The 23,425-nt window shown below is 42.0% G+C and overlaps 1 protein-coding gene across 1 annotated transcript in view; it reads left to right on the forward strand.

Moving 5' to 3' along the window:
• The window catches only part of CDH20 (cadherin 20), a 66,276-nt gene that overhangs the window by 26,811 nt on the left and 16,040 nt on the right, over positions 1-23,425 (forward strand). Inside the window, exons 3-6 of the mRNA XM_054984723.1 lie at positions 741-860; positions 5,225-5,392; positions 11,082-11,269; positions 19,625-19,878. Of these exons, the coding sequence (XP_054840698.1) occupies positions 741-860; positions 5,225-5,392; positions 11,082-11,269; positions 19,625-19,878 (730 nt within the window). The remainder of the gene's footprint in view (positions 1-740; positions 861-5,224; positions 5,393-11,081; positions 11,270-19,624; positions 19,879-23,425) is intronic.

A 23,425-nucleotide genomic window follows, 5' to 3' on the forward strand; every position in this document is an offset into this window, starting at 1 on the left:
GCTTCACATAAGGGAAAAATACATTTTTGATAATGTATATATTTTTGACTGGGTGTCTGGATCTAATTTTAGATCCCCCCCAAAATAGGGTTTTCACCTCTCAGGATTTTGTACCCATCGTATACCTTTTCCATATTTTTGGATAACAGTTTCTCAGCAGACAGAGTAAGTGCAACTTGCCAGCTGTAATTTAGAATCTACCATGACCCCGATCCTCAGCTCACATTTCAGAAGAGAACCTCACTGGCATTCCATTTATAACATGGCACAGGATAGAATGTAGCTGTTAAATGATGGTGTCATATACATTTTTTCTTCCCTTTACAATTAATGTTTCTCGTATTCATCATATACTATCCAATGGCCTATCCCAGGGCTTTGGAGGGGGGGGGGCGTTGCGTGGCAATAGCTTTCGCAAGGTACTGAGTGTGTTATAAAACTGTGTCTTTAAAGGCTGCAGGAGTTACAGGCCAGAAAGAAAGTAGGTGGGAATGACCACAAAAGAAGGCTGCTTCTCTACAGATTATTTACTAGCCTATCAAGGCCTGATGGATTTGTGCCTGTAACTCCCATTAGGGCTAATGACTTGTATGTATAAATCCCTCAAGCATCACAAAGAGATCAGGCCCCCAAATGAAGGTTCTGGGCAACGGGACATTTATATCCACTGAACCTAGTTAGTTCCTGTGTCCTTTCTTTGCAGCTACGAATCTAACAAGGTTCCACGCTGTTTTTGTCAGGTACCTCCGTTATCCAAGTGACAGCAACAGATGCTGATGATCCTACCTATGGGAACAGTGCCAGGGTAGTGTACAGCATTCTCCAAGGACAGCCATATTTCTCTGTGGACTCCAGAACAGGTAATTTCATTCAAGAGAAGAATCAGCCGAGAATGTGACATTTCCCATTAGCTTTCATTCAGTATTCACCTTAGGCTTCATTGTCAAAACCCAAGATATCAATGACTGCGAACACCATTATTTCACAAGAAAGCACCAAGAAGTATTTTTTAAAAAACGTGAATGAGAAATAGTGTGTCCAATCCAACAGCAATTTTAGGCTAGTGCAATGAAAAGGAAGGAGAATCTATTGAACAGCGTGTTCAATTCTGGGGAAAGCAAAAGTACTTAAGTGAAACAAAGTTAAAAGATAGGAAATTGATAGATCGGTGTGCTGGGTAAACTAGTAAAGACAACACAATAGCTTTATGTGCTAGTGAGTGGTCCCTTAGTGGAACAGGCTTCCTTGGGAGGTGGTGGGCTCTCCTTCTTTGGAGGTTTTTAAGCACAGGCTAGATGGCAATCTGACAGCAATGCTGATTCTGTGAACCTAGGAAATTAATGAGAGGGAGGGCAGGAAGGGTTACTTCAGTGCTTAGTTCTTGTGGCCCCTTCTTGCATGCCCAGGGTAAGGCCAGTCGCCACCTGGGGGTCAGGTAGCAATTTTCCCCAAGCCAGTTTGGCTAGGGATCCTGATGGTGTTTTGCCATCTTCTGGGCATGGAGTAAGGGTTACTATGTGTTTGGGGGGGGCGGTATTTATGAATTTCCTGCGTTGTGCAGAGGTTGGACTAGATGACCCTAGAGGTCTCTTCCAACCCTGTGATTCTGTGATTCTAGTGTGGTACAAACATAGCTTGTTATTCACGGGAAGGACTGTAGCTACCACCACAAGCGCCACTGAAAGCAGAAGGGGTTTCATTCCTTGACCTGAGGATTCCAAAAGGCAGTGATATAGATAAAAAGCCTGCTCCTGCAGCACAGTGCAAGCCCATGCTGAGTACATCATGGGTGCGGGTGATTACATTCCTTGCTGGCACTGAGTTCTGCTCGTCATTCACTAGCAGGGCATCTACTCAGTGCCCCAATGTCTCTGTCACCTCCTCCCAGTGCCCTCCGGTTAATGTACCAAATGATGTCGCCTCCTGCTGCAGCATAGTGGTTAAGTTGTTAGGCTGCAAAATCAGCACTCTGCTGGTTCAAATCCCACTCCTGCCATGAGCTCAGCAGGTGGCCTTGGGTAAGCCACTCCTTTCAGCCCAGCTTCCCAGCTGTATTGTGGGGATAATAATAACACAGACTTTGTTGGCTGTCCAGAGCAGAGGTATATAAGCACACTGTTGTTATTATTATTACTCATTATTATTACTCAGAGGTGATACCCAGCAAACCATCCCATGATCTATGCCTTGTATGGTGTAGGGTTTAGAAAGGTGGACTGGGAATAGGGAAGGCTTGAGTTCATATACTCTCTGCCCTGAATCAGCCCCGTCTTTTTTTATGAAGGTAAGAGAGAACTGTGTATGCTGCCCTAGTCTAAGGGAAGGATAAAATAAATGCAATAAATAAATTATGGGATGCTAAGCAAGAGAGTTTTCTGGCCGACCTGATCTGATCTCTGTAAGAGTGAGTCTTAGCAGCCCCTCCAAAATCATATTTCCTCAGAAGATAAAATAGATATTGCTGACTGGGAGCCGCGTAGTTAAACTGTACATCACAAACTGTGTAACAGATGACAGGGAGTCCCACTCTCAAAAAGCTTACTGCCGGCTTGCAAAAAAGTTGCTTGCTTGATTGTATGTGATAAGAAAAAATTGCGTATGGGTTACGAGATCTCTAAGGAGTGTTCTAGACAGACAAGAGTCACTTAACCATCGTTACTGTTCAGGGTTTTCCTGCAAGAAATGAGCCGACTCGCCTCTTCTCCTCCTGCACTGCACTTCTAACCTGAATTGGGCTGCTGCTGCAGGGAAAGCAAGTCATGCCCAGGTTCCCTGGGCTCAGCCCACCTTGAAACGTATCCTGTCCTTTGGCCCTTTGCTTCTAAGCTTTGCTGGAGGTTGTAGAATAGGATGAATGCTTGCCTAAAAGAGCTTAAGAGAGAGAGGTCTAGGAACAAAGATCAACATGAAAATAAAGTAATCATTGGAATGGGAGATGGAAAATGAGATGATAAAGCACCACCGAACAGTGCAGAATGGGTTAAATTAAGGAGCCCATAGCAGTCAGCGTAGGTAGTAATTACACTGGACACTTTTTGACAGACATTACCAGAGAAACCTGCTGCCACCTCATGTTCTATTTCAGTAAAGCTTCCTGAAAGAAAAACTAATGTTTTCTGGATGTTAACCAGGGAAGTGGGAAGCCTGTCTATTTCCATGCATGTTTCCTCCTACTTATATAATGGCAACACGTCTTTGGAATGCTTGTGTGAAAGAGAGAATAAGCCGTTTTTGCTACAGAGCCAAACCACTGTTGGTGCATCACATGTGTATTATTAATTACAATTGTGCTCGAAAGCGCAGGTTTCTCTCAAAGCAACACACTGCAAATCTAAGCCATTGCTGTTCAGTACATACACAAGTGATTGGACTGCACAACAGCTTGAGCACCCTTTAACCATTTTATCTGGTGATAATCAAACAGAAACCTGGCACCTGTTTGTAACAGCAAATATTCACTTTGTGCATTGGAAGCAAAAAATTATTATTATTATTATTATTATTATTATTATTATTATTATTATTATTATTATTATTATTATTATTATTATTACATTTCTAACTCACCCTTCCCACAAGCGGGCTCAGGGCGAGGTACAGCAGTTATAAAAATACAATACAATATTAAAAACAATTCATAAAACAACAGTTCATCATAAAATCAACAACAGATACTAACTGTCCCAAGATGGGGTCAGCTCCAGATTCCTGCCCATCAACATACAGGGGGAGGGAAGCAGACAGATAATGTACTGCAACCCATACGTGGGTCAGCAAACGAATGGGCACTACATAGCCCAGTACTGTACCCATATGTTGGGCAGCCAGCCGGTGGACACTGTATAACCCCACACTTAGTGGGAGGCTGGTGGGAGGCTCAGTGGGGACCTCATTCTGGCCTCAACCATATGCCTGGTGGAACATCTCCGTCTTACAGGCCCACTGAAATGATAGAAGATCCTGACAGGCCCGGGTGTCCTCAGACAGAGAGTTCCACCAGGTTGGGGCCAGGGCCGAAAAGGCCCTGGCCCTGGTTGAGGCCAATTGAGCCTCCCTGGGGCCAGGGACCACCAGCAGATTTTTCCAACTGATCGGAGTGTTCTCCGGGGCACATACGGGGAGAGGCGGTCCCTTAGGTATGCTGGTCCCAGTCCATTTAGGGCTTTATAGGTCAAAAACAGCACCTTGAACCGAATCCTGAATTCCATGGGGAGCCAGTGGAGCTGCTGCAGAATTGGTGTAATATATGTCCTATAAGGAACACCAGTCAAAACACGTGCAGCAGCATTCTGGATCCGCTGTAGTCTCCGGATCAAACCCAAGGGCAGCCCTATATAGAGCGAATTACAGTAATCCAACCTGGAGGTGACCGCTGCATGGATCACTGTCGTTAAGTCCTGGGCTGAGAGATAGGGGGCTAGCCGCCTGGCCCGACAAAGATGGAAAAAAGCAGCCCGGGCAACCATCGCAATCTGGGCCTCCATAGATAAGGAGGAATCCAGGATCACGGCCAAACTCCTGACCGATGGTACGGGCACAAGTGGTGCCCCCCCCCCCCCCAAGGCTGCAAGTTATGTGTGGCTTTCCTAAGATTAACAGAAGTAGTTGCTAGGGCTGTCCATCAATGAAAGTGTTGCATCAATGAAAGTGTTAATTGATTTAACCAATTAATTGATTGAATATTCTTAATATATTAGTTGAAAGGTGAGAAAACTTAAATTTTCAGAACTAACACCCATTCTAACAGCAAAGATCCTTTTAACTGGAAGGGAAAACATTCTATCTTTCAGAAATAAAATGGCATATAAATACACAACTATGTCTTTATCATGCATCCCTCACCAATTTAAGATAAAGGTCGCAACGCTAATATGTAAAAACAAAATAAACTGTTTCCTTCTTGAATCTCAGTGAGAAAACTGAGGTCATGTTCTTCTTTTTAATGTTGCCCTAGTGAACAAACCCTTCACAGGAATTCCTTCAATGAAGAAAATGATTCCATTGACCTCACTAGAGCTCAGCTTTTGCATCTAGAATGACTTGAGAGTAAAGCCTGTCTTCATTTTTTAAAGGAGTTCATCCATCTGGGATGTATTAAAAATTAAAATATTTTCAAACAAATTAAAGCTAATTTTTTTTTACTTTGTTCATTATTACTTTGTTCATTATTAACATGAAATGTTTTTTCGCGTCCTTGTTTTTTCTTCCTCTGGCTTTCTTGTAGGTTTAATTAGGACAGCACTAATGAACATGGACAGAGAAGCGAAAGAATATTACGAAGTGATTATCCAAGCCAAAGATATGGGTGGACAGCTGGGAGGATTAGCCGGGACAACCACCGTCAACATCACTCTCTCCGATGTCAATGACAATCCACCCAGATTTCCACAGAGTAAGTAACTGCCATGAGGGTTTTTCGTTGCCAAGTGTGTGATATTGGGCCATTTGAGTCAATATTTTGGGTTCCCTCCAGGTGTATTTCTCAGTTCCGGGATCTCTCTCAAGGTGGGGCACTGTTATTTCCTTATCTGAATTTCTCTATCCACATTTCCTCAAATTAAATATTAGCCAAGTATGCAGATTTCTGGGATGCTAACTAAAGTAGACAACGGAGATGTAAACCAAAGACGACAAATACTTGCACAATAAAGATTTGTTTGTACACATACACACACGGAGAATTTGTCTTGAAGCGGTTTCTCCTCTTTTTTTTGCCTGTTCACCTGAGTAGCTACGTTTGCTTTTTGCATCTTTTAGTGAAGGGGATTTGTTTTTATTTCTGACATGTTCTGTAGCTAATAACCAAGGGGAACCTATGGTAGCAATTTATGCAAAAAACCCAAGAATCACAGGGTTGGAAGGGGCCTCCAGGGTCATCTAGTCCAACCCCCTGCACAATGCAGGAAATTCACAACTACTAAAAATGGAGAGGTGATGGAAACCCAAAACAGTAACAGCAACATTTGCACATGGAAAGAAAACTCTTTGGGGGCCAAAGCAATCCAAAATGATGCCAGAAGTCTGGTACCACGAAGAGAAAGAGGTGGGTGGAGAAGCAAGAATGGACAGCAGATGAGGGAAGACAGAGAACAGGGGGGAAGGAAAAGAGTGAGCAGGCGAGGCAAGCAGCAAAAGCAGATGGACAGCTGGCCAAGGCGATCGGAAGGAAATAGGACTGCCAACCTCCAGGTGGGGGCTGTAGATCTAGAATTACAGCTGAGCTCTGGGTGGCAGAGACCATTTCCCCAGGAGAAAATGGCTGCTTTGGGAGGTGAACTCTATGACATTATGCTGCACTGAGGTCCTCCCCCTCCCCAAACCCCATCCTCCCCAGGCTGCACCCCGAAATCTCCATGAATCTCCCAACCGTGACCTCGCAACCCTAGAAGGAAAGAATATCAGGAAGGTGAATGGCTGGTGGAGAAATAAAAAAGCAAGCATGTACAAGGAGGAAGAGGAGCCAGAGCAGAGGGAGGGAAGACATTCAGGCAAGTGAGATGCAGAAATGGGAGAAAGGGGGAGAAGGTAAAAGTGGAGAACAGGATTTCCTCCCTCCCATGTGTCCTCACAGGTCCCCAACATGTAAATGTATAGTGAGCAAAGAAATCCATTGTTTCTCCATAGCTAGACCAAGCAAGCTACAGATTCTTATAGCTGCTTTTGCAAGACACATATTCTCAAAAGAACATATAGTGTTATTGTCGCATGCATACAGGGTTGGATCCAGTCTGCTTTTTCACTCAGCCCTGCCCAATTCCTCTCGGTACCACAGGTTCCATGCCCGTGACTTCTTTTCATGTAGACCCCCATGATCCAAAGTGTGGCATTTGATTGTTTTTGTTGAGAAAAGGGAACCCTCACTTCTTTTTCAACAACTGAAAACTTGGCATGATCCAAACCATGGAAAACAGAAGTTGTCTCAGGCTAGTCTCCCTAACCTAAGGGATTGTTGGAAGGTTGAAATGAGATGTAAACTCTACTTACATCATCAAGATTGTCATAGGAAAACAATGGTACACAAATGCAGCAAAAGAAATTATAAGGATTTTTATCCATCAATGGGACTTAACAGTGTTTAAGTCTGGAATTTGCAACTAAGATTAGATCTCTTTGGAAATCTTCCCCTCTTTTCTATAGTTTAGTACAACATTGCAAATTCAAAAGCCCACACACACACACAAACACACAAAACATGATGAACTGTTTTGCATATGAAAAACATAGGCCAGTAATTCTCCCTGGGTTGTCCAAAGTGTGCCATCTGCATTGTGCCACCCACAGTGCAGATGGCTAGAGAACCAGAACAGTGCCAACCTAATCCCTGCAAAATGTCCTGTGCAGATGTCCTCCTTACTTAGAAAAAGAATTTAAATCAATTTTCCAGTCATTAGTAATCCAAATTAGCCTCCTTTTTTTTCTTTTCATGGAATCTTATTTTTGTAGAACAATACAAAATACAGGACAGTTATGCCCTACTAGACAACTGCCCATCAATATGATGGGCATATAATGTTGGGAAAGGAATCTGTGATTCAATGATACTGTGCAGGGCAGGAGGCACTTCCCCATATGTAAGGTTGCCAGCCTCCACGTGGTGGCTGAAGAGCTCCCAGAATGATCCCAGGCCATAGAGATCAGTTCCCCTAGAGAAAAGGCTGCTTTGGAGGGTGAATTCTGTGACATTATACTCTGCTGAGGTTCCTCTCATCCCTAAACCTAATTCTCTCCAGGCTTCACCCCAAAAATCTCCAGGACTTTCCCAACCTCGAGCTGGCAACCCTACCATATGGGACCAGCCACGCAGAATAAACCTGAGTTTTTCCTTCGCTGCAGCTGGAGAGATGCAGTGCCATAGATGTGAATGGCATTGGGAAAGTGAAAGCTCCCCTCCCTAGTGACCATGGACCAACACATTTTACCCCTACCAGTTGTTTGCCAAATTATACATTGTGTTCAGCATATTTATTAATGAGATAATCCAGATCAACAAAATGACTGTCAAAACAGTCACCACTTATGGCTGCATCTAAATGAAAGCATGTTTCTGATTTGGCAGCAGCTGCAAGCAAGGCTGGCATGGGTCAAAACAGCATCCATATGGCACAGTTCTTGCTCTGCTCGATGCTGTTGCCCCACCCCTCTCAGCAGGTTCTCATGGCAGTTCTGTGAACCCCCAGGAATAATCTATATATCTCATCCCTCTAAAGTCTCCTGCATTTTAAACCTTAGAACCATTTAGTCTATTTTAGTTCCTTCGCGTTAATCACACTCTCACCAAACTTACTCTTCCAAAGTTTCCAACTCAGTTCTCTTTTCAATAAAATGATTAAATGCTGCAACCTGTGATAATAAGTCATATCATTCTCTATCATTCTCAGCGTCTGAAGATAACGTTTGTTTGTTTGTTTGTTTGTTTGTTTGTTTGTTTGTTTGTTTGTTTGTTTGTTTGTTTGTTTGTTTGTTTGTTTGTTTGTTTGAAACGTGCATATGTTACTCAAATGGGGGGGGTATCCTTGCAAGTTTGAGGGAATTAGCATACAAGGAGACGCAGTGAGAGGGAGTAATGCAGGTTCTCCACCAACGTATACCAGGATCGTTCCCTTAGAAAACTCTCTGAAAGAACCAGGTGGGTGTTCAACAGGAATGGTTTTATTAAAGGGGCAGAAAAAGCAAACACACAGGAGAACAAACACAACATGCACACAGAGCTAACTGGAAAGCAGGGAAGACGGGTGAGATAGATTCAGGAGATGGCAATGTTTACCAGTCTAGGAGGAGCAAAGGACGTCTGTAGAGAGTAGCAGCTTGAGCGACCAGCACTTCACAGCAGTAAGAAGAAGGCTCAGATGTAATCTGAGGGTGCGTGGATGGGTCCCAGAACACACACACACTGAGCACATGACAGGGCAGTCCAGTTATACTCTGGACCATACCATGGGTCAGGATCGTATCTTCTGCCCAGAAATAATAGCTTAATGGCCGTTTCAGGAGGTGAGACAATAAAATGGGAAAGGCCTGATTGAGTATACGTGGGTGGTGGGATGACCCACGATTATTGGAAGGGAAGAGTTATCAGATCCCTGATTAATTCTGATTGGGAAGGAGGGAAGATTAGAAGGGTATGGATGAGATTAACTCAGGAACTCCTGGAAGACCTCTTTTGTCTTTACATCTTTGCACATCTCCGGGGTGTGGAGCTGCTGGCCAGTCCTGCCTTATGACTCACATTCCAGTAATTTTCTCTTCCAACTGGGTCGAAACTGTTCTGCCTGGCCAGGCAATGTACTTGGAGCACATGAGGAGAAGGGGTTTATGATATCACCATACTCATAAACTGCCCTTTCAGGGTGAGGGAGGGTTGGACTGCTAACATACACGCTGCCTTTCTGACCAAATACTGTCCCCAAGCTGGCAAACATCGAACCTTTAAAACATGAGAAGAGCCATTTTAAAAGTATGTCTAAATATTTAACAATACAATAAAAACATACAGGCATATAAATACAACCAGGGAGAAGGACCAAAAAACGTTTACTGGGGGAATGTTAAATGAAACAGAAAAATGTTCACTGTTGGCAGAAGACAATAAGAGAGGGAGACAGACGAATCTCCCTGGGGAGGCAGTTCCATAGTTTCAGTACCATGACCGAGAAGGCTTTTTCTTGGATTGCTTCCCATCTAGCTTCAGATGGCAGGGGCACCCAAAGCAAGGCCTCCAAAGATGCCCAGAGTGGACGGGTAGGTTCATATGGGAGAATGCTGTCCTTAAGATGTGCTGGCCCCAAGCCATATACAGCTTTAAAGGTCAATACCAACACCTTGAATTGGGACCAGAAGCGAATTAGGAGTCAGTGTAGACAGAAGAAGACTGGAGTTACATGGTCCCTGTGACCCACTCCAGTCAATATTCTGGCTGCAGCATTCTGTACCATCTGTAGCTTCAAGAACAGTCTCCAAGGGCAGCCCCATGTAAAGCGCATTCCATTAATCTAATCTGGATGTTACCAGGATGTGCATCACAGTGGCAAGATCTTCTCACCCAGGAAGGGTGAAACTGGTGAGAGGCTCCTCTGGCAACCACTTCCAGCTGTTTATCCAACAGGAGGCCCAGATCCAGCAGCACCCCCAAACTACAAATCTGTTCCTTTAGGGAGAGTGCAACCCCACCCAGAACAGGAGATATCCCCATTCCTGGGTCAAACCTTCTCCCTACCAGTAGCATTTCTTTTTTTTAAGGATTAAGCCTCAGCCTGCTAGCTTTCATCCATCCCAAAACTGCCTCCAGGCACCTGTTCATGGTTTCCACAGCCTCCCTGAGATCTGCTGGAAGCGTGAGATAGAGCTGAGTGTCATCTGTATACTGGTGGCAACTCAGCCCAAATCAGCCCAGATAACCTCTCCCAAGCAGCTTTACGTAGATGTTGAAAAGCACAGGGGACAAAATAGAACCTTGTAGAACCCCGTAGGCAAGGGGCAGAGCAGCAGTCCCCCAGCACCACACTCTGAAACCTAAATAGCACTGGCACCTGTGTCAAGAAATCATACTGCAACAAAGTGGAGGGAAGGGAACCACTCCACACTGCAGCGAATTTATAGGGATCAAGGGAGAAACTTTTAAACACTGTAGTGTAGAGTTGTCTTTTCCCCAGGCTTGCCATTAAAGCAAATCAGTTATGCACCAGTTTTGCTCTCATTTCATTTCAAGTTGCCACAGGAAGCATGGATGCTTTGATGAGAACTATTTAAATATGCCCCCAATATGCTGGGAAGCTTATTGAAACTCAGCAAGGGATATTTAACTTTGTTTGGGCTTTCTCTGTTGGAGCTGACCCTGTGCTGCTTTTCCTGCCATATGTAACTTTCAGATAGAACTCCCTATGGACTTCATGATTTGTTGAGAGTGGTCAGTTCATTTTGTTGTGTGTTTGAACGTGTTCATGTGTTTGTTTAGTGCATAGCTCAGCCAACGTCAAGCATCTTTAAGGCTCATTAAGTGAGTTGCAGGGCCCCTAACATTGGCCGGAATGTTCTTTTATTTATTTATTTGTGTTTCCATTAATTTATTTTTCTTCATTACCCAGAACATTATCAGATGAGCGTATTAGAATCGGCTCCAGTCAGCTCTACTGTGGGCCGTGTTCTTGCTAAAGACCTGGATGAAGGCATTAATGCTGAAATGAAATATAGTTTAGTGGATGGAGACGGACTAGATGCCTTTGATATTATGACGGATCCCAATTATCAAGTTGGCATAATCACAGTGAGAAAGGTAATGTTTATATTCCTCAGCAATACACAACTTACACTGCTTGCAACCATTGCTGCATTGGTCATATATCATAATTTCCACTGTATTAAAATATTATTAATATTAATGATGTTATTACATTTAACACTGTTTTTCTTATTTTTTAAAAAAAATTGCAGTTATTTTTAAAAAGGTTTTAAAACCCCGCAAACTAGTTTAAAACTTGTTAGCAGTCAATTTTACAGAATCAAAAAGAAAGCTTTTACAATTTCCCTAAACCCCAACAACATTTGGAATCTCTTAGCATCATTAGGGCATTTCTACAATACTATAATCGAGAGAGCTATCCATTAGTTTTTGTAACTGAAAACACAATTTGGCATGGGAAAGCTAAGATCAGATAATCTTACTGTAGTTTTAAGGTTAAAAAGCTGCTGTGGGAGGGGGTAAAATGGTTTGGATAGGGTGCCATAGCACAGATGGAAGGGGTTAGTCCTTCCTCACATATACTGTTTTCCCAGAATAAATCAGATCCCAAGGTCCACATGTCTGAAAGACCACCTCCCGATAAGAAACTGTATCCAGTTAAGACTATCAAACCAGTCATGTTTGGTTTTGCTCCTGCCCAAGACAGTCCATTCCTTCACCAGTGAAACTCAGGCTTTTTCAGTTATAGCTCCCAGATAGAGTGGCCAGGGGAGTTGAAGAGGATTTCTTCCTAGCAGATTTTCAGAAAGAGGTGCAGGGTAGTTTGGATTTTGTCGAGTTGCATTATTGACTATACACTAGAGAAGTTGTAACACTCGAGCGTGCCAAAGTCTGAAAGGACAACTAGAAACTCTCGTCTCAACACCATAAACCGTTATTTAATAAATTAACTGAAATTCTATGTGCTCTCTATCTCAATTAATTATTCACATTTACACAAATGAGTATACAACTATTTACAATATACAACCAAAAAACTCTCAGAGGGACTGCCAAAAATAGAAGCAATCTGTTTACATGTCCATCAATGAATCTTTCCTAAATTCCACAACTGGGAGCTCCAGAACGAAGAAGGTGACAGAAGAATGTGGTTCAGCTAGGTTTTATATCCTTCTTGAGGTCCTATGTAGATCCCAAATCCATAAGGTGCTTTGGTTCAACTCTGTGTAGAGCTCAGACCAGCAGTTAGTTACTGCTCAACAAACTGCTAGCTCTGGTTTGTTTCGCCTAAGATAGCTTCCTCAGGAGCAAAGGAATTTTAAGTCATTATTTTCAATCACACGCATCTCATAAGTGCATTCTCCACTGGTTTCTCCCATCAAATGGGCTCTACATAGAACCTCAAGAAGGATATAAAACCTGGCTGAACCATGTTCTTCTTTCAGCTTTTTTGTTCTGGAGCTCCCACTTGTGGAATTTAGGAAGGATTCATTGATGGACATATAAACGGATTGCTTCTATTTTTGGCGGTACCTCCGAGAGTTTTTCGGTTGTATATTTTAAATAGTTGTGTACTCATTTGTGTAAATGTGAATAATTAATTGAGATAGAGAGCACATAGAATTTCAGTTAATTTATTAAATAACGGTTTATGGTGTTGAGACGAGAGCTTCTAGTTGTTCTTTCGGAGTTGCATCATTGAACTCGTTAATGTGAATGTATATTTGGGGGTTTCATTTGATTTTGCATTTCTTTGTGTTTTATGAAGTATTTTGACTCTGTTGATGAAGCTGCCTTGAGTCTATTATTTTTGGAGAAATACACGGTATAAACATTTTAAATAAATAGACTGCTGGTCCTTCTGGGAAGAAAATGACATGCACCAAATTGTAAATGTTTTTTTCCCCTCCCTTTGCTTGGATTGATAGTAGTTTAGGGAACATGTTCTCTGTTGGGAACACAGAACAGGCGAGAATTAAACCCCTCTGCCATCCTGGCTGCCGTCACAGATCAGAGGTCCCAGGGCTGCTTTTCAAGCTAAAAATATTTAGGAGATCCCATCACGGATCTGTGACATCTTGTTATACCCTAAGCCCTGTAGAACTTATTCAAAGAATATACAAATTGACTGTATACTGAAAACGTCCCTGAAAGAGAATTATGTTGTCCATGAAAGTTTTCAAAACTCACAAAAAGGCATCTCAGTCTGAAATGTAGCCTTTAAATAACCTTTACAGCTTAATAGTCCTACAGGGTGACTGATTTGTTCAATATTTGCATTTAAACTGTATTTACATTTTTCACTCTAGTCTCCAGCAAACAATTATAGACTTCTATATAAGCCCATAAAACTTTCTTTTTAACTTGCAACTTAAAGATGCATAAATAGTAATTAAGCTAAGAAGTGCTGTCTTTAAATTGATAGCTAGGAGCTGCTGTGTTTGGGTTTTTTTTGCTATTTACAGGAATGCTATTTGTTCAGTATAGTCATCCTGTCTTATGTATCCTCAGTTAGCTAAACATCTAATAGTTTACCTCTTACCTAGTATATTCACAGTCATATACACATAGGGTTAGACTGTCTGCTAAAATGCTTGGCATGGAACATCCATAAAGCGTCCGAGCACAGGTCAAGTAGTATCCTCTCTTCCCATGTTTCATATCAGGCTTGAAGAGTCCCTCTATCTCTGGCCTTTACACTGGTTATCTGCACTTCTGAATGTTGCTTCTCTTTTACCAAACAAATTTGTACTCTTATCTAATTACTGTGTAGCAACAGGACATTTTGACCTGTTTAATCAAATTATCCTGTATCTTTTAACATACCCATGTCCAGAAGGACTGGATTGTCGTCCAAATATCAAGAATTGTTTGGCCAGCATACTTGAAAATAAAACCATATTGTTTGTGTCACTGACTCACTGGATGTAAATGAGTGTGAAATGTACCCTTAAGCAGTGGGTGCCTGTTTAGCCTTTTGGGACAAAAGAATCTCCTCCTTCCTTTTAATTTTTTTAAATGTTATTGAATTTTACTTCATGTATATTCCACCTTGTTCCCCAGTGGGAACCCAAATTGGCTTAAATCATTTTCCTCCCCTTCATTTTTTCCTCACGACAATCCTTTGAGGTAGATTAGGCTGAGAGTATGTGATTGGCCCAAAGTCACCCAGCAAACGTCCATGACAGACCAGGAAATCAAACATGGGTTGCCCAGATCCTAGTCCTTTTCTCTAGCCACTACGCCATACTGGCTCTTCTAGAGGCTGGTACAACAGATTCACAAGTTATGAAGTACATAGTTTGGGTCTGGGGTCTTCCTGTGTAACAGTCAAATGTGAGTTGTAGGTTCTCCTCCTGAGTTCCTACATGTGTGGTGTCCTATTGGGACTGGGACCACAGCAGGTGTCAAGAAGGGACTTCAGTCTCCCCTGACTGTGCTATTGTCCCAATCAGAAGTAGTCCTAGGGACAGTATTTGGCTCACTTTTCCCCTTGGGTTTCCCAACAGGCCCCCCAGGAGGACTGTGTCTGGAAAATTGTCTGGGTACCATGGCTCTATTCTGAATTGCACACTGCACAGCTAGGAATTGAGGAGATCCCATAATTCAAATACAACTTATACAGAGTGGGAAACCAAGGCCCATCCTGTGAATAAGCTAATTTTTTTCTTTTTCTCAGTGTCCTTGGAAGCTGTAGTAGCAATAAATTAAAATGAACTTAAAGTAACCCTAAAACTTCTGTCAACATTAATAAAGAATAGGTAAGAATTTACCAACAAAGTAGCACATAGAGCCCAAAACAATCCAACCTAAAAAAATGTGAAAGAATAAAACCGCAAAGGCTTTCTTGAAAGATCAGATTTCAGCAGCTTCAAGAGGGCTGGAAAGGAGGACAAGTGACAAATGTCCTGTTGTGGGGAATTAGATAAAATGGGGGCCATCACTGAAAATGTCCTCTTCTGTTAGAGGACCCTCCTACTCTCAGGGCCAAGCTACAAGTGACAAATGACACTTGAATGGCAAGTGGATTGATTGGAGCGCAAGTGAACAGGGAGAAATGCACTTGCCGTTCAAGTGTCATTCGTCACTTGTAGCTTGGCCCTCAGTGATGGAAAACACCCAGAGCAGGGTACCAACCAAGTGACAATTAAAAATCTTAATTGTTCTCCAGCCAGTAGTTGTGCCTCAGACTTCCCAGCTGTTTTTACCTCTGCCAATGTTCCAGATTCAGGCTTGTCTCGCCATTATTTTTCTGGAACCCTACTATTGGGGTGGGGGATTTTAGGGAACAAGTGATAGCATTCCCAATAATTTCCCATGCAAATTGCCCCTTCCTGAAGGTCCTTTGCATTAGAAAATGGAATACTGGGGCTTTGTTACAAAGGTGGCAGTAGCATAATATGTCACTTGCCCTGAAGATGCTAATGTGCAAACCATCCTTCTTCTGTATTAGTTACATCTTCAAGTTAATTTTGTTCTGTTTGAATTTGTGATTATTTCTGAATATCTGAAGAGAACTGCTAATCAGACTGAAAGAGATTTATGTATCTGTTTATATGTCTGCTAAATCTGCATACCATTTTTCACTACCGACTTTTAAAGTGGTGTTCAATTTTAAAAGCATACCAATTATAACATTAAAATCTAACACACATCAAACACCAATAAAATAAACCAGTAATCCATAAAACAAACAAACCTAACAGAAGATGTAAAAACAGCTTCTTCTCCAAAACCTGGTAAGACAATAACGCTTTTGTCACCTCCCTAAAAGAAGCAAGCAACAGGGCCAGACATACCTTCTGAATGACAGCATTCAATAGCACTGGGGCAGCTACTAAAAACGCCCTACTCCTACAAGATTCCACCATTGCATCTACAAAAGGTGATACTTGGAGCAGGGCATCACTGGTAGATCTTGAAGCATGAAAAGCTTGTAATGGCATGAGCAACATTCACATTTCAAACAATACAAATTGAAGTCTCCTTAACACATTGGTCCAGACCAAGTTAGATTCATTTATAGTTAAGCCCCCATTAAACCTATCTTCTTCTGTTGGTCTGTCAAGACTATTGAGTTTTTAGGTGAATATGTAAGATGAATATGTAGCCAGTGTTTAGTTTTACTGCCCATAGCTATAAATGAGGTCTTCTTTGTAATACTACGTTCCTCACCACTGTCATTTAAAGGTAAAACACACTGTGGCAGGTAGAGCACAGAAATGTACCCCAGAAACACAACAGCCAGTTAGAGCAGTGTCCTGAATCAGCTAATAGGAGCTGTATACAGGAGAGATTAAGAACTGACAAGAGAACAAGTTTTGGAAATTGGGAGAGGGGTTAGTCTAACAGGAGTGTTAATTATAATTCTAAGGAGGTATTATTAGATCTTTGGGTTAGATTTCCTTGTTGAATGAACTGTGTGTACTCAGGTGTTACAGTAGGCTTAGCAGGGTTTTGCTAGGCCTGACATGTCCTGAGGCATATGTAAAACCTAACGCCCAACAACTCCTGGTTAAGTGTTAATATTTACCTCAGTGGTGTGTTTTTTCTGAAATAAACTTTGTTCTGGTTCACTTAGAAAAGCAAACCATCTTCTTCCTGTGAGTGATGATAACTGAGAGCCAAGCTACAAGTGACGCCTATCACAGGTTGGACACTTGTCAGCTTCCCTCAAGTTTTGATGGGAAATGTAGGCATCCTGGTCTTGCAGCTGTAATGCAGAGCCAAGCTGTAAAACCAGGATGCCTACATTTCCCATCAAAACTTGAGGGAAGCTGACAAGAGTCCAACCTGTATAAGGCATCACTTGTAGCTTGGCTCTGAGATATCCAACCTTGAGTGGGTCTAGATTCTATCCCCTCAAACTGGTTTTTGTATTTTTAATTTAAATGTTAGCTATTTCTTCACAGAATGCAACAGACATATATTTACAAATATGTGTATCATGTATGTGTAGTTGTTAGGAAGATATGGATGTGACTGGAATGGCAGTAGCTCAGAGCCAAGCTACAAGCGACGCCTGACACAGGTTGGACACTTGTCAGCTTCCCTCAAGTTTTGATAGGAAATGTAGGCATCCTGTTCTTGCAGCTTGGCTCTCCATTTAATTGAAGTTTACAGAAACCCACACACACACACCCAGTGGAGGGGAAGGGGGACGCCCAGCAAGAGCCCAACGCCTGCAATCCCCTCCCGACCGCATGTTCTCCCTCCCATAGACTGCCACTCTGTAAACTTCAATTAAATGGAGAGCCAAGCTGCAAGACCAGGATGCCTACATTTCCCATCAAAACTTGAGGGAAGCTGACAAGTGTCCAATCTGTGTCTGGCGTCACTTGTAGCTTGGCTCTCAGTGGCAGAGCATATACTTTTCATGCAGGAGACCCGTGTCCAAAGGATCACAGGTAGCAAAGCTGGAAAAGTCCTTTATTTGAGACTCTTGAGAGCCACTGACAGGCAGGGCAGACAGTACAAAGCTAGCTGTGAAATTGTGCTAAGTAGTTTTAACAAAATAAAAAAGATTTCCCAGTACACTGGTTGCCTCTAAAACACAGCTGCTTAAAGCGGTGCACATTTTGTTTTGATCAAGATCTGTACCCATTAAAGGGATGCAGTTCTGTGAATATTCAGCACTAAACTACCCATTATTGTAAGAGTAAAGAGAATATAACCATTGCATGGTTGGAAATTAAATGATCAGCAGGAGGCCTCATAATGTTCCATAAGACCCTTGCAACTGTTTCCACATCCAGTTTTATGAAGTTTCTTTGGTCATTCCTAGGCCCCACTTTGCTGTTGTCGCTTTCTTTTCAATTATCATTTTACTGTTGTACATAAAAAGCACACATTGGGTATCACTGCAGTACAATTATCAGCACTGATTCTTTCCTATGTAAAGTGCACTAAGAAAGGGGTGTGAACACACAGCATGGAACAGAATTTCATCTGCCAAAGGGGGTTATCAGCATGGTGCTTTTCAGTATCGCTTTTGCTCTGCAGTGCAGCCCCCTATAAAGTTACAGCCATAATTGGCATAAACCAGCCAATGAAGAGTATATTAGAGAGTCGCAGAGATTTCAGTGAAGTGCAGCATTTACTCAAGTGCAAGACTAGGTTTTTACCCAGATATACATCAAAAAGGGGGTTGTGTTATATTTGCATACAAGTTATAGTTATGCCCAATAGTAAAAAAAAGTGTACAATATTTTTTATGGGTATGTGTCTTACAATCATGGTTGTCTCCCTTTTGAGTAAATACAGTAGTCAAGCATGTGTTTAAACTCTCTCCCACTGGTAGCAATGGAATTAACAGTGCTTTATTTCAGCTGGATTATGTCCTTAAAATACTGTAATACACAATATTCATACATTTCTCCTACGAATTAAAATTCTTAACTATGTTATCTCAATAACATTTACAAGAGATCTGTTAGATGGGCTAGTGTTCTGTGTGAGTTACAGGTAGAAAGAAGATACAACTGCTTGTTTCAAAGAGTTTGTGGCCAAGCTCAGATTTGAGCCATGGCATACATTCAGGTGTTCTTGTAACCATTTACTTTGGCTGGATCTGAATTATTTGATTTGAACCCAAAATGCATACTTCCATGCATCACTAGCCAGACTAGGAAATTGTGGTGCAAATTAGATGCAAATCCAAATTCACATCAAGTTCGACCAGTCTGTGCACGATAAATTGTTTTCAGTGAAATATGCATTTGAATGCATATCTCTATCTACATTCTTGTACAACTAGTCTATGGCCGATTCTGCACGGCTTACCTGAAGCCGGAACGTTGCAGGACGTTGCAGAACATGCCAGCAAAAACACGATCTACCGCATTTTTGCCGGCATGTTCTGCAAAGTCCCAGCTTCAGGTAAGCCGTGCGGAATCAGCCACAGTTAAGGTCAACTAGAACTGTTTTAAGGCAAGACTAGAAACTAGACCTGGCTACAGTTATTGCAAATTAAATTTATTCTACTATTGTTTCATAGCCCTGTAAATTATAGACCAGTGATTATTATAATATTTCCAGATATATATATATATATAAAGTGAAGGTGCTAAACTTGGAGAAGTAGCGTGTTTATCTGATTGTAAAGCTTAACTATACAGTTTTAAATTAGGGTTGCCATATTCCTGGAGATTTTGATGAGGGGAGCCTGAGAAGGGCAGAGTTTGAGGAGGGAGGGAGCTCAGTAGAAATGTGATACTTTAGTCTGCCTTCCAAAGCTGCCATTTTCTCCAGGGGATCTGTAGTTTGGAGCTAAGTTGTAATTCCAGGGAAATTCCCGCTACCACCTGGAGGTTGGCAACTCTACTTTAAATTGAAGATGTTTTATTTCAATGTTCCTGGCTGGTATTGCTCAAAACATTCACTGAAACTGGGAAAGAACAATTTTGTCAAGTTTGAGAAGCAGTCTTCTAATTCTTTCTTCTTCTTCAGCCCTTGAGCTTCGAGACCAAGAAAAGCTACACTTTAAAAGTAGAAGGTGCCAATCCCCACCTGGAAATGCGTTTCCTCAACCTAGGCCCATTCCGTGACACTGCCACTGTGCACATCAGCGTGGAGGATGTGGATGAGCCACCGGTGTTTGAGCCTAGCTTTTATTTTGTGGAGGTACCTGAAGATGTGGACATTGGGACCACCATACAAATGATTTATGCCAAGGACCCTGATGTGACCAACAACTCGATCAGGTTTTTTTTCCACCACTCTAATATCCACTGTGTTAAAATTTAGGGCTGTGATGGATTCTTTGAGAGACAAGTAATGCAGGTTTTAAAACCGCCAAACCCAAAGAAATTCTTAGATGATTTTTTTGGCTGGGTGTCCTTTTCTATTTTTCAGCCAATTTGTACAGCTAAAGTCTCCATCAACCATCATTTGTAACAGTTATGACTTAGTAAGACTCCAGGGTTAGCACACACACTGACTCAGCACAGATACATGAAGCCTCTGGTACTTCTGAGGCAGCACCTCATTCTTTAGATGGTACCTAAAGAAAGTACATTTTGTTTGTTTGTTTGAAAATATTTCTATACCATCTCTCCACCAACATGTTCAAGGCAGTTAACACCAGACAACACTTTAAAAATTCCATAAATTATTCCACAAACTTCAGAACGACCTTATAGCAAGTCTTTACAACAAGGCAGCAAACAACCAAAATACACTAACCCAAAGCATGAGGGGAGAAAACAAACCACACACCGATGAACTAAAAGCGGGCTAAAATTTTAAAGAATTGGTACCAAAAGAAACCCAGCAGTGGCACCAGACACAGGGTAGAGGCGGGGGTATTCCAAAGCCAGTCACAGAAAACACTGTGTCCCTCATGTCCGTCTGCCTCACCTCAGACAGGTGAGTGGAGGCACAAAGGAAGACTTAAGAAGACGAGCCCAATGTCTTCACAAGTAAAGATACAGAGCTCCATTCTACTACTACGGGAATTTTCTTCCGGCACAGGGAGCCTTCCCCTGATCCAAAAAGGCTTGCCTCTTCTTTCTGAGAGTGGAGGAAAAGGCCACTGTGAGAGAAATTGATTTATAATATATCCCTAGGGGTGCATTTATTTATTTATTCACTTCATGTATTCCCCATTTTTCTTCTCAGTGGTAACCCAAGGTGGCTTATGACATGCTCCCCTTCCAATGTATCCTCACAACAACCTTATGATGTAGGTTGAGCCAAGACTGTGTGAACTTGGGTCTTCCAGATCCTAACCATTATACCACACCGGCTGTCTTGCTAGCTAATATGGCGAACGTAACATATATACTCAGAGCCCTTCATGAATGCAACTTCCTAGAAGTGATTCCCATGATCAACTGCCATGACCACAAAGATCCCTGTGAGGAAGCTGCAGTTGTGTTTGCAAAACGGCCAGATCACACCTTACAATTCCCATGCAGTAAAATTCCCAGACATGTATTTTGTTCAACACTATTTAGACCGCATAGACAAACTGCCAAAACTTCATAAATGCTTTGAAACAAAACACTAAGCATTGGCCTCCTGCTGACAGAATTGTGCTGACAGAATCATGCCCATGCACAAAATGTTAAACGGTGCGTTATCACATGGCAAGCACTGAGATGATTAAGTCCACAAGAAAGTCATGCCTGGTGTTACATGTTAAGGGATCCTCCATGTCTGAAGCTCCAAAAAAGAACACAAATAAAAGACAAGCATGATGGTTTCTCTGCTTGAAAAGATGCATTAATCCCAACCCATTAGGGTTGCCAGATTACCTGATATAATCTGGTAAACTCTCGCCTCCTCCGCCCAGTCCCCTCTGGAGTTGCCAAGTCTTCTGCAATAGCACCCTGCTCCTTTGCCCACTGATGCCTCAGACACCCACAGGAGGAAATGGGGGATGGCATACACACTGGCATCAAGTCGGCATGCTGGTGTCATTTGCAGTAAAAAAAAAAACACAGAAGCGATGTCGTGGATGCTCTAGAAGAACCCTGTGGTTTGACTCATTTGCTAGGTATAGTTTTATTTTTCCCAACAATGAAGTGTTCTCGTGACAGAAGTATTACCTTGAAGAAGGATGTCTGGAGTTCTCCAAAACAACTGAGTAATAAATTAATATTTATTTATATGAGAAAAAAATAAATATTACATGTAGGAAATAAATAAATACATGTAGGAAAGCCTTAAAATAAACAGTGTACCTCCTCTTTTTAATATTGCTCACCTTTCCCCATAGCATATCACTTCCCCTTACTAGCAGAAGAGGCAATGTTGTGAAGTAGTTGGAATATTGGGTTAGTACCTTAGCCAAACAGATTCAAATCTCCATTCATTGAAGCCCTCCAGATGACCTTGGGTCTACCATATTCCCTCAGCCTAATCTACCTCACAGGGTTGTCATTGTTGTGAGGATAGGGCGGAGGAGAGGAAAACAATGTTTTAAAAAAGCCAATTTGGGTCGTCACTGGGGAGAAAAGCAAGGCATAAAAAATAAATAAGCTTCATTATGTATAAGCCCTCAGACAGGGGGAAAAAAATCTCTGCTCAACTGTCACAGAAAAATGTCCAAATTGCCACTTCATTCTGAAGCTTTTTAAAATATTTTAAAGTTTTCAAGGATTATAGGAGACAGCAAGGGAGATTTGGAGGAGAAAGAGGATGTTTGCTTAGAGATCTAGCAAGGGATCAATAGCTTTCTTTATACTCTAGGAAGCACAGGAATGCATGTTCATAATCAGAAATTACTTAGCTATATATACCAGGAGCATACCAGCATCTCTGTTAAATAGACTGCAGTTTTATAGAAGTTAATTCTTCTTGACGATCATACTATCATTATACCAATAGTCAGGGCAGGGTCATTTCATAGAAAAAGAGCTGGAGGAACTCATTAGCATAACTCATTAGCATATGCCACACCTCTTGCCATCACCGGAAGTGTGTCATTATTATAACTGATTTGCATATGCCACATCCTCTGACATCACGTATTCTCGCTGGTTTGGACCCAATCCTGGCCATTCAGGGCCGAAATTGGGCCCAAAATGGCAAAAGGGGCTGAAAATGGCTGGAAAAGGACCCAAAATGGTCAGGATCAGGCTGCTGATGAGCGGGTGAGTGATCTACCACCCATCAGAGGCCCAATCCGGGCCATTTCGATCCCAATCCAGGCCAAAACAGGCCCAAAATGGCCGAGAGTCAGGTGGGTGGGGCCACCTGACATGTGACCTCTTTGGGGAACTGCCAGAACTGCATTCCTGTGCATTCCCCCTCGCAATGAGCCCTGACAATAGTAATGAATGAGGCCAGTATATTAATGCAAACGTACAATGTTGGTGGTGCTTTATTAGACTTCATGTTATATGGTTTTTTTACATGGAGCTTCCATGTTAACAATAATTACACCAGGGAGAAAAAAGTGTCAAGATTCCACTGATCATTTAAATTAAAATGGCAAAGTTATATCTGACACTGAATTTTTTAAAAGCCTGGAAAAAAGTTCAAAAGATACTCTCAAATCCTCTTATTCCCAGCTTTGTTGACAGCAGGATTACCCACACTGGAAGCTGCTGATGGCTGAAAGCATGGCCTGGTTAATTCAGAATGACTAAGGAAGATTATGTAAACAGTTCAATGGACTCGAGTGCTGAGAGCCAGCTATTAATAATAGGTGAACATGTGCGAAGAATGCAGTACAAAGCCGCCACCTGTGCTAGGTGACACCCATGATTAATGCTGTGCTACTAACCGCAAGGCCATGTTCAA

The sequence above is a fragment of the Eublepharis macularius genome, chromosome 7 (genome assembly GCF_028583425.1).
Source record: "Eublepharis macularius isolate TG4126 chromosome 7, MPM_Emac_v1.0, whole genome shotgun sequence".
Classification (NCBI taxonomy): Eukaryota; Metazoa; Chordata; class Lepidosauria; order Squamata; family Eublepharidae; genus Eublepharis; species Eublepharis macularius.